General features: G+C 39.1%; 1 protein-coding gene across 10 annotated transcripts in view; it reads right to left on the bottom strand.

Moving 5' to 3' along the window:
- Window positions 1-12975, bottom strand: part of MEF2A (myocyte enhancer factor 2A) — a 183501-nt gene that overhangs the window by 27396 nt on the left and 143130 nt on the right. Inside the window, exon 7 of one of the 10 annotated variants that reach the window (XM_029574543.1) lies at window positions 12126-12360. The exons of the other annotated variants lie outside the window; for them this stretch is intronic. Coding sequence (XP_029430403.1) covers window positions 12293-12360 — 68 coding nt within the window. The 3' untranslated portion in view covers window positions 12126-12292. Of the gene's footprint in view, window positions 1-12125; window positions 12361-12975 lie in introns of those variants that run through there. 10 annotated transcript variants of the gene reach the window in all.

Raw genomic sequence — 12975 nt, 5'->3', positions numbered from 1 at the left:
ATGCATGAAAGTATTCACAAGCTGTGCTGCACTTGATGTTATTGAGAGAGACTAATTGAGAAACCCACTGGCTTTTCATATGTATATAAATGTAGAAGCTGGAAACCTTAGTCCTCTTTGCTCTGAAAAATGCCGTTTTCTTTTGTTACATTTGAAGAATTCAGTGAAATTAACATCATGATGGTTTTGCCAGCCACCTTTGCTGAAACAAAATTTGCTATGTTTAGTGCTGGAGAAGAGGTTTTCATGTGGCTAATACTTCTCAGCAATGTGCAGCCCTTTCACTTCAGACCAGGCTGCAGTGCACGGTTAATGGCTGAGACTAGAACGTGTTTTCAGCTCTGTTCATGTAGGGAAATCCAATCCTGACTGATAGAAGTGAATGCGATTGCTGTCTTGTGGCTCCCAGCAATAAATGAGACAAGGCAGTATTTAGTTACAGAAGGCACTAACCAGTACAGATAAGACACAATGTAAGATTGAGGATTTTGTTGTAAGCTATATTTCACCCACTCAGGCTATATGTGCTTGACTGAAGCAGTAAGTTTGACGAGATGGGTATTTACTGTTTTTGAAGGCCTCTTCTGGGTAAACTGAAGTGTAACCAGTGTCATTTACTCCCATATATCGCATTAGCATGGTAGATTCTCTATGTGGAGAGTAATATTGCTGTTTTTAATTACAATTTTTTTTATCGTGTGTATTTTTTTGTAGGTTGTGATACCTTTTATGGGACCAACATAAAAATAACCCAAAGATAATAGTACTGGAACTTCCACATAAGTGCCTTTTTCAAACGTCACATTTATTTATTATTAATTTTTTTTTATATACCGACATTCGATCTGAGATCACATCTGTTTACATTCAGGTTCTGTAGGTATTTCCCTATCCCCAGAGGGCTTACAATCTTAAGTTTTGTACCTGAGGTAATGGAGGGTAAAGTGACTTGCCCAAGGTCATAAGGAGCACAACAGCAGGACTCGAATCCTTGTCTCCTGGTTTGTAGTCCACTGCTCTAACCACTAGGCTATTCCTCCTCCCTCCATGTTGTTAATGCATTTAATATTGATGCAGAAATCGTAGACATTCTGCAGTTATTTTTGTGCAGTGAGAGTGCCAGGGACTTAATAATCCACGTTCCAACCAGAGTACACAGAATCAACATAAGAACATAAGAAATTGCCATGCTGGGTCAGACCAAGGGTCCATCAAGCCCAGCATCCTGTTTCCAACAGAGGCCAAACCAGGCCACCAGAACCTGGCAATTACCCAAACACTAAGAAGATCCCATGCTACTGTATGCAATTAATAGCAGTGGCTATTCCCTAAGTAAATTTGATTAATAGCTGTTAATGGACTTCCCCTCCAAGAACTTGTCCAAATCTTTTTTTGAACCCAGCTATACTAACTGCACTAACCACATCCTCTGGCAACAAATTCCAGAGCTTTATTGTGTGTTGAGTGAAAAAGAACTTTCTCCGATTAGTCTTAAATGTGCTACTTGCTAACTTCATGGAATGCCCCCTAGTTCTTCTATTATTCGAAAGTGTAAATAACCGATTCACATCTACTCGTTCAAGATTTCTCTTGATCTTAAAGACCTCTATCATATCCTCCCTCAGCTGTCTCTTCTCCAAGCTGAACAGCCCTAACCTCTTCAGTCTTTCCTCATAGGGGAGCTGTTCCATCCCCTTTATCATTTTGGTTGCCCTTCTCTGTACCTTCTCCATCGCAAGTATATCTTTTTTGAGATGCGGCGACCAGAATTGTACACAGTATTCCAGGTGCGGTCTCACCATGGAGCAATATAGAGGCATTATGACATTTTCTGTTTTATTAACCATTCCCTTCCTAATAATTCCTAACATTGTTTGCTTTTTTGACTGCTGCAGCACACTGAGCCGACGATTTTAAAGTATTATTGTTTAATGTAATGTTGTTTTAATGTAATGTTTTAATGTAATGCCTTATTTGCGCAGACTCTATGTTTCAATGTAAACCGAATTGATTTGTAAGTGGTTACAAGAATATCGGTATATTAAAGTCCTAAATAAATAAACTAAAAGTCCTAAATAAATATTATCCACTATGATGTCTAGATATGTTTCCTGGGTGGTAGCTCCTAATATGGAACCTAATATCGTGTAACTACAGCAAGGGTTATTTTTCCCTATATGCAACACCTTGCACTTATGCACATTAAATTTCATCTGCCATTTGGATGCCCAATCTTGCAAGGTCCTCCTGTAATGTTTCACAATCCGCTTGTGATTTAACTACTCTATATATATATGTGATCTGGAAAGGAATACGACGAGTGAGGTTATCAAATTTGTATATATATCTATATATATATGGAAAAGGGTAAACAGTGGAGTGCCTCAGGGATCTGTACTTGGACCGGTGCTTTTCAATATATATATATATATATATATATATATATATATATATATATATATATATATATATATATTGAAAAGCACCGGTCCAAGTACAGATCCCTGAGGCACTCCACTGTTTACCCTTTTCCACTGAGAAAATTGACCATTTAATCCTTTTCTCTGTTTACTGTCTTTTAACCAGTTTGTAATCCACGAAAGGACATCGCCTCCTATCCCATGACTTTTTAGTTTTCGTAGAAGCCTCTCATGAGGGACTTTGTCAAATGCCTTCTGAAAATCCAAATACACTACATCTACCGGTTCACCTTTATCCACATGTTTATTAACCCCTTCAAAAAAATGAAGCAGATTTGTTAGGCAAGACTTCCCTTGGGTAAATCCATGTTGACTGTGTTCCATTAAATCATGTCTTTCTATATGTTCTACGATTTTGATCTTGAGAATAGTTTCCACTATTTTTCCCGGCACTGAAGTCAGGCTCACTGGTCTATAGTTACCCAGATCTCCCCTGGAGCCTTTTTTTAAATATTGGGGTTACATTGGCCAGTCTTCAGGTACAATGGATGATTTTAATGATAGGTTACAAATTTTAACTAATAGATCAGAAATTTCATTTTTGAGTTCCTTCAGTACCCTAGGATGCATACCATCTGGTCCAGGTGATTTGCTACTCTTTATTTTGTCAATCTGGCCTACTACATCTTCCAGGTTCACAGTGATTTCATTCAGTTCATCTGACTCATCACCCCTGAAAACCATCTCTGGAACTGGTATCTCCCCAACATCCTCATTAGTAAACACAGAAGCAAAGAATTCATTTAATCTTTCTGCAATAGCCTTATCTTTCCTAAGAGCCCCTTTAACCCCTCTGTCATCTAATGGTCCAACCGACTCCCTCACAGGTTTCTTGCTTCAGATATATTTTTAAAAGTTTTTATGAGTTTTTGACTCTATGGCCAACTTCAATTCAAATTCTCTCTTTGCCTGTTTTATCAATGTTTTACACTTAATTTGACAATGCTTATGTTTTATCCTTCTTCCAATTTTATTCTTCTTCCAACTTTTGAAGGATTTTTTTTGGCTAAAATAGCCTCTTTCACCTCACCTTTTAACCATGACTGTAATCGTTTTGCCTTCCTTCCACCTTTCTTAATGTGTGGAATACATATGGACTGCACCTCTAGGATTGTATTTTTAAACAATGTCCATGCCTGTTGAACGCTTTTTACCTTTGAGCTGCACCTTTCAGTTTTTTTCTAACTATTTTCCTCATTTTATCAAAGTTTCCCTTTTGAAAGTATAGTGTTAGAGCTGCAGATTTACTTATTGACCCCCTTCCAGTTATTAATTTAAATTTGATCATGTTATGATCACTGTTGCCAAGTGGCCCCACCACCGATATCTCTCTCACCAAATCCTGTGCTCCACTAAGAATTAAATCTAAAATAGCTCCCTCTCTTGTTGGTTCCTGAACCAATTGCTCCATGAAGCAGTCATTTATTACATCCAGGAACTTTGTCTCTAGCAAGTCCTGATGTTACATTTACCCAGTCAATATTGAGGTAATTGAAATCTACACACAATATCGACAGTTGTTTTCAAGACTCAACGAGCACAATTCTCACTAAAAAGACGTTATGCAGCTCTAATTCTTCTTACTCAATGTGCTGTATACAAAATTACTGTTATTGTTATAGGACCATCATAACACCTGCGGGCATACCAGCATATTTTAGCTCAAGGTTTTGCCAATTCAGGTCATATTTAATCATTGGTCCGAGTCCTTTATTATTTCTTTTGTATTCTATTTTTTTGTTTTTTAATTTTTGTAAAAATATATATTGGGGTGATACCTTCCTTTTGCGTGACTTAAATTTTCAAGAGACGTGGTTATTTAAAGTCCAGTCCTACGCGCGTTTCGCATCGCTGCTTCAGGGACTGTAACAGATCACATAACTTCTGTATTTTATCACTGACAGGTAAGTTCATCACTGCCCCATTACTTTTTTAGGCTTTCAAACCTTGCCGCCGTTTCCTCTTGTCGGCGTCTCAGACTTTTGGGGCTTTGGAGGGATCAGAGGCTTGGCAAATACCAAAGGTTGTTAGTGCAACAAATGCTGCACATTTTATTATAGCCTGGCTGTGGAAGTCGGTCCCTACCCTTGAAGATCCCAGGTTCATTCTGTTGCTCTTTTGGAGAAACTTACTTTTATGTTACGGGACAGTATATAGCTGTACGATAAGATCTGGGACCCACACTGGAGATTCTTTAATGCACAGTAATTGATATTGTCTATTGTTACATCGATGTATTTTATTTCATCTTGGTTTTACAATTGTGCTCTGCTTTGTATTTTTGTGCTCAGTGTATGTTCTGACCAGCTAAAACAAACAGGTAAAAAAAAATTGCTGATTAAAATGACCCTTGCAGTATTCCAGTGGTCATTCATGCAGTCAGATACTGAATTTCCTAGCCTGATCTGCAGCCGAGCAAGCAATATGTTGTGGGCGAGGATATCAAACACCACAGCTATATTAAGTACCACCAAAATGTACATGGTACCTTTATCAAAACCTCTAAGCAGAGTGTCAATACTGGAAATTAATAGGTGTCTCATTGTTAAAGCCCTTTTGGAATCCAGGCCGGAATTGATCTATAAGAGAATTATCCTGCAAGAAATAGTTTTATGGGGAGAGCACATTGGATTGAAGTAGTTTAGCCAAAAATGTCAGAGGAGAGTGAGTGGAAATTGGTTATTACTGTGGGATCAGCATTAGGTTTTTGGTTTTTTTTGGTTGTTTCTTTTTGGATGTCAGGGAAAGATTTCCTCAGTTATAAACTTACTGGTTCATTTATCATTTCACGTTAAGGCCCTAATGCTAGCGTTATACCGACCGAAAAGGTTTTTATTGCAATCGCCTTTGAGAGAGAAAGAGATGCTGTAGAGACCAATTTGCAACTCCACCATCCATACCACTGTAAGAGGGAGCACCTCCAACTGGGGGTGGGATAGGTTTGGGGGTGCAGTTCCACACACACACAGTCAGAGGTACGAACAGAAAAGTAGTGGTGAAGACTCCCTTGACGCTTTGTGTGGACAAGGGGGCTATAATCCTCATGGCCCCTCATTGGCCAAGACAGGTCTGGTTTCCACTCCATCTGGAGACCAATCAGTCTGGGGACTTCTCCAGATCTCATTGCTGGATCCAACAGAATGAATGATTGCCAAGATGTTTCTCTCTTTTTCTTTGTCCTTTGGGTCTAACATGACCATGGCCCAGTGAGTCTGGAGTATATGCGAGCACAATATTGCATTTTCACTTTCTACCTCTGTCTTATGTGGTGTCACAGATTTAAAAAACAATTCAACAATTAAAAATTAATAAAGTGATATTTCTTTTGGGCAAAATGAAGAAAATCACTCAAATCTACAGTGATTTTTGTAACATTCTTCAAGCTTCTATATGCTGACGACCCTAGGATCTATTTCACTGAAGCATGAGCTACATCCATCTGCCATTTCCCCCCCAAACAGGGAGTGGGCACTTCTGCAATCCCATGCCCACACACAAATTCCCTAGATGCAACAGGAAACAGTCAATGACCCTTCAAAAATACCAATAGCTTCATCTACCTAAAAATGCCTCGACTCTTCCTAGAGAAGAACATTTCACAGCTCACACAAAAAACAAAATCGCTAAGAAAAAAAAGATACTCCAAAATCTTCTGTAAGCAAAATTTAGCAAGCCCTGACCACATAATAAATGAAAATCACATTCTATAGAATGTGAAAAAGAACATTGAAGAATATTCATCTGCATGCAGGAGTACAAAACAAAAGCAAAAAGACTATTGATGCTTGCACAAAATGCAGATCATAGAATAGGATCATGGACATGCTCCTGTAGCAAGGTTTTGTAGAAAGTCACACACACATATGATCTATATATACCAATACATCCATATATAGATACATTTATATCTATTTAGGAAAAAGTGGAATATCAAATTCTTATAAATATGTATATTATACATATACACAGACTTTTTCTAAGAAGGGATATTTCAATAGAAAATGCATGGTAGACAGGACCTTGCTTTGTTCTTGTATAGTTATATATACAAGCCTATTTACTGGGTTGTGCAGTTACAGGATTTGAAGCTGCATGCTGAACAAACATTTATTTAGTAACTTACTAGTTGGGAGATCAGGCCTGGTTGTGTAACTTGCATTACACTTACACTGTCTTGTATAGAACTGGCAGGGTCTCTCAAGGGGCAGACTTTGGGTAAGCCTTCCTCACTGGTCCCTCCACACTCTATGCACTCGAGTGACTCCAAATCAAAACTATGGCATTCACTTTGAGTCCAAGGATCTCATTTATCTTCTTACACACATTTAATAAGACAAAGATTCCAGATAGGAGATAGCTGTTCATAGTTCAAATCCCAAAACTGCTAGAGCATCAAAAGATGTTAATCTGTCTGATACAATTTTATCATCCAGCATAATGCTCATATATTCTGGGATTTCACTGAACAGTGAATTAATGCAATCCCATGCTACTCCCCCCAAAAAATGGTTTGTTCCATGCCTCAGTTAAACCTGTTGGCATAGTCTTTCCTGAAGCTTACAATTGCTCTACAGGGAGCTTGTTCTCTAAGGCTATATGCTAAAGATATATCTTGCATGTTCCAAAGCTTTCCAAAAAGTGACTAAACGGAAATTGGAGCACACTCAGATAAATTACCACAAAACATTAACAGTCCTACAAGAGGCACTAGAGTACCATTTTAACTAATAACAGTGGGTTACACAGTCCGTCCCGCCCTCTGAAACCTGGTGTTCCTCAACAGGTATATACATTTAACAAAGTTAAGCAAATTGATGATAGACCTCGCAATTGAATTAGAAAAGCATAATATTATATGGTCCAATCATCCAACAACTTACACACAACACAATATTATTATTATTAAACGCACTTATGGCTATAGTGATATCTTAATACTATTCTCTGTTAGAAAATATAACTGCCAACTAACCCTGGCAATATCTAGGTCCATATATAAATGGTGCCAGAAGAGCAGACGACACTGTACCAAATTACTGCATATTCATAAGACAAGATAATGTTAGTGATACAATGGAAATGAGAGTATTCAACTTGGCTGTGACATACAAGCAGAGACACTGTGAAAGAACTTTTTTTAAAAAAGTAGTCGTCCCATCAGGACACATCAATTAAGGTACAACTGCATCTGTAAGTCCTAAAATAATCTCCAGGTAGATATAATTATACACCAGTAATTTCATCTATATTACTGGGCAATCTTGGTCATAATCACAATCTTCATCATTGCTGTAGCAGAAAAATGAACACTAGTCCTTAAATGAAAATCCCCTTCAGCAGATGTTGGTATGTCCTTCATTGAACTGTGAGGAAACAGAAGTTAGGTACACAAAACAAAGCAAAAATAATCAAATAGTTTTTTCTTTTTAAATATTAAATATTATAAAAACAATAAATTACCTAGTTTTTAGTCCAATGGGGCAAACAATAATATTGCCTATATAATAACTATCAGATATTAATAAGTTAAAACTACCATGCAGATGATTTAACAGGAACAGTCAATACAATTCCTCATAACTCATTCCTGCAGAATTCCAGTCCAGACTCCAGGAATTGTTTCCTTAACCAACACACAGCAACTGAAAAAAGGAGCAAACACGGGCCGTATTTGTTTTACTGACCTAGGCCCAACTGGGGAGGCTGGTTTCATCAGGTCCCTCTGCTGCACACTGACTTCACGGCCTTGTTCACACAGGAACATTTAAAGCATTACTTCAAACCTGAACCGAGTACCAACAGCCGTTGCTCTTGCTGTACTTCGTAGTAACAATGTCTCCGAAGTGGATAATTATTCAGAATGGTTAGGGACTGGCTTCTCCATGACTGATCCACCTCCCAGCTTTCTGGTGACGACAGACACCACTCAGTGCATCCTTACTTGCCTCCCCCACATGCCAAGACTTCTTGATTTCACCAACCATTGACTGGAATAACAGTGCTGCTCCTCATCTTATCCTCAACCTTCTCTGGTGGATCCAATCATCTCAATCACCTCCATGGCCGAATTTGGGACAAAAGGATATTTTTAGCTCCAAAGGTCTTTTTCCATCTTTCTGAATTCTCTCTACTCTACAGAAACTTACCAAACTGTAGGTGTAAGACTTTTTTTTGGCTCTAGCCACAGATCTTCCAGGGTTCCCTGAGGAGGAGAGTACGGAATCAAAGCTTGCTTGACAGATGCTGCCTGTATTTCTGCTTCCTCTGAAGAGTCATAATGCACCATTACCTCCGCTGCACTCTAACACGTAGCTTTGGTGTTTAACCTGGATTCTTCATCTTCCTCCAAGGAACCCTTCCCTTCACACACACAGATATCCCTACACGAGCTGAGATTCAAAGATGATCTATGGCCCAGACCCCAACACATTAATTGGAAGCAACTCGCTCACTTCTTGCTCTGATTCCACTATCACATCAGATCTGTTCATCCCCCTTTCACAGGGTCTATTAACATGGCTGGCTCTTTCACTGGAGGTCTAACCTCTAGAATTGTACGTTGATCCTTTGACTCCAGCTTTTCTGATAATTTTGCTGGGGTGTTCCTGACTAGAGGACTCTTCTTTACCACAGCAAACAGGTTTCCAGGGATGACCATTTTTAGCAGCAAACTTGCAGTCTCAGGCAGCTCAGCTTACACCCATCTCATGCCTCCTGCAGAACTCAGTGCACTCCACTTGCCACTTCCCATGACTGGTGAGTCATGTTCTGCTCCTGAGAGATTCAACTTATCCTCACTGGCAGTAGGCCAGTCCTCCTTTTCCAGTCCTTCTGAACTCCCGGTCTTAACCTCTGCCTCCTTCCCAGACTCTTTCCTTTGCAGATACCTCTGCAGTTTGGACCCCACTGATGCCACCAAGGTGGTGATCATTCCATGGTTAGCTCCACTTCATGAATCTCCTGTTCTGCTATAAGTACCTCATACCTGCTGGATAGTCCATCATGGGTCAAACCATGGCTCTCATGGTTTGTGATGTCCAACGCCACTGGTCTGCTGGGGGCCCTGCAGAACTGGCACTCCAGTTGCACCATGATCCAACCTTGTTCAAGGATCAGCAAGAGTTTTAAGGGGAAGTAGTGCTTCATACTTTCTCTCTTTTCCACTACTATGCAGAGGTTCTTGCAATATATTCTGTTCATATATTCCACACTGTCGTACTCAGTGCCCAGACTTCCCTATGTATACACGACGACGTAGCATACACAGGTAGGTGCTGCATGATTGCTCTTCCTACAGAGGATGCAGCAGTTCTAGAGAGCACTTCCAACTTGCACAGATCCTGTAAACCGTCTTTCACTGAAATCCAACAATGACAGACCCTGCAGCCTTCTTAGGTTTTATCTGCCACAATTTGCACTAAAAGTCATTAATCCACAATCCAAAATTCTATTTTTCACCCAAAAACCTCATGTTCAGAGCACCAATTTTGCAACCTGCACTATTCTGTCTCCTATAGAACGGGCAGGATATCTCAAGCAGTAGGCTTTGTGTGTACCTTCCTGACTGGACCTTCCGCACTCCAAGCTCTCATGTGAATCCAAAATAAAATATGGATTCACTCCACTTGAGTCCAACCATCCTGTTAATTTTCCTGGATACATTGAACATGACACATGGGGATTCCAGATAGGAGGTGGAAGTTCACAGCGCAATCAAATCCCAAAATTGCTAGTGCATGAAAATATATTAATTCTGTCTGATGCGATCTGACCATCCACAACCAACATAATGCTCAAACACTCAGATTTCACTGAACAGTGGACTCATGCAACACCAAGGTAGTCACAGAAAGAGATGGTTTGCGCCATTACTCAGTAAGAAGAGTCCAATTAAATCTGTTGGTATAATCTTCCCTGAAGCTTACAAATGCTTTTCAGGGAGCTGGAGAACGACATCATGCCCATTCCAAAGCTCTCTAAAGAGTGACAACTAAAGTTGGCTCACCCGGCCTTTCCAGTTGCCCCTTGCCTACTGTGTCACTGCAGACCACACTCAATCTCCAATCATCTCCTTTCCTTGTACTTCCCACCACCTTCTTTATTTATCCCAAACATGCTTCAATTCTGTCACTGTTTTGGTTACTATTGCTTTCCCTGGAAAATTATTCTAGGCATTCACCAGCCTCTCAAGGGGAAATTCAAAATCTCTCAAATCACAACTGTTAAACCAAAAATGAGTAAAACAGAGACGAGTAAAATAGAGACAAGAAATCTGAAGGCCAACTGCTACAGAGGGCAATTTTTTTTCCACTGAATATTCACTTTAACTGATTTTTAATTGTAAAACTAAGGAGAAGTAAAATCAGGAAGAATCACTAAAGCTTCCTATTATTTCACAACACAATTGCACCTATTTTAGAAGTGAAAAATATTTCATACAATTTTTTGCACTGGGTATATCTGTTTTGTTACCTGTTCCTAACTCATACTGAACCAAAGTTTAATTTTTAGGTGCATTCTTGGTTAAGAAATAGCTTCTGAAAAAACAGCTAACAAAAAGGGAAAATTAATCAAAACCTAACTGAAGATAATAATTAAAAAAAAAAAGACAAATTGGTGGGTAATATCAAAATAGAAAATAATTCTGCCAAAAAAATAAGTATATATATCTATATCTCCAAGTAATCTTGAAAAGCAATTAGGGGAGGCTGCACAGAAATGGCTACAAAATAAAAAATCCACTTCCTATCCAATGAAGTTGTAACCCCGGTATTTAGAATGTAATCAACACGCTTCCACATTATAAAATTCTTTTCTTAAAATTATTTTTGTATAGTACATTGATAGTAAATCAATGTGTGTAAAAAATGACAACCTACTGTATGAAGTGCTACAACTGTGCTCTCCTGATCACTATTTAAAAGTCATATTCCATCAGTTTAGTGAGGCCTTTGCTAAAGCTTTGCAGTTGTGGTAATGCAAGAAGCACAGAAAGAACGTAGATCGGCAGCTTCAAACGTACATAATACAGAGAATGGTAGGCATCAGCTCTAGGCAAACACGGAGACATTTTCAACCCAGAAATTCTTGCTTGTCTTTTGAAGTCACTCAGGCTCCATTTGTTCAAAATAATTCCTTGAATTTCCACTGGCAGGGGAAAGTTGGACAGACATGAGTCAGTCATACTTTTCACTACTTGCTGTATTACCCTGAAGAGTTACTTGACAAATGCTTCTGACCACAATGAAAAGGCTAAAGCTACATTTATTAACTGACACTTTAAAAGAGGCTATGACTCTCCTGCTGTTGCTAGGAGTTTGTCCTTTGTGTCACTGGAAGCTCTGACATTCTTGTTACTATAACCACTAAAAGTGAGCACAGCACTTTCACTGTGGTCACAGGAATCTCTCCTCTTGGGGCACTATATGTCTGCTCTGTTGCTACACAGTTTTGCTGTCCTGGCACAAAGGTCCAGGTAGATATTCAAAATTAGTAAGTTTATGTCTCTTGAGTGGAGACTTGACTAATTTTGTACAGTACTAAATATACTGTCAGAATATAAATCAACTGGAAAAGATTTTCTGGAATCAAAATTTTATTGAGAAACTTACAAAGTCAATACAATCTCAAAGGCCAATGCTGTATGACTTGTAAAATATTCACATATTAAAAGCCAACATAATCATTTGAAGAGTACTGCTCAAAGACAGTTAGCTTGATAGCTCAGTGTCAGATTGGGCCTTCTGTAGCCCGGGTCAGCATTCACAGCTCTTAGGGGAGCAGGGAGTCATTGGGACATCTGGTGCCTGGATTTAGAATCCATCATAGGGGATTCTGGAAAGAGCCCTGGTGTGCATGATTCTTGGTCTGAGGTCCATTGCTGCAATAACCAGACAAACAGTTGAAAGGAAGGTCTATTACGAATACTGGAAAACCCCCAGATAATTGTGAACGAAGGCTTATGTTGCAAGAATACCAGCACTAGTTCTGATTGTGCTGGAAGAAAAAGCAACACCATGCCAAAAAAATACAAAAAAATAATCGCTCAAAGACTTGAATCCCCCACATTTTTCCAAATATTCAGCCCTCCCATATTCTGGGCAAACTTTCTGAGTTCCGTGCCATAAGTGCCAACCACAAATTATCAGGATGGCAGATTTAATAACAAAATGGAGAAAGTTTTTTTTTTCCACAGTTACACTATAGAATTTGTTGCCAGAGGATATAGTTGAGGTATTTAGCATAGTGGGATTTAAAGAGGTTTGGACACGTTCCTGAAGGAAAAATCCATAAACTATTAGCCAGGTGAACTTGAAGAAAGCAACATCTTAGCCCTAGTATTCAGCAACAAGGAACTAGACCTATTCTTTGGCATCTGCCAGGTACTTCCTAATCTCTGTCAGAGCCAGGATGCTGGGCTCGATGGACCTTTGGTCTGACCCAGCATGGCACTCATGCTTAATTTAAAACATTTTTTACCCGTCCTTCCTATGCT

Source organism: Rhinatrema bivittatum, chromosome 13, assembly GCF_901001135.1.
Source record: "Rhinatrema bivittatum chromosome 13, aRhiBiv1.1, whole genome shotgun sequence".
Taxonomy (NCBI): domain Eukaryota; kingdom Metazoa; phylum Chordata; class Amphibia; order Gymnophiona; family Rhinatrematidae; genus Rhinatrema; species Rhinatrema bivittatum.
This window is presented reverse-complemented; position numbering and strand designations above follow the sequence as displayed.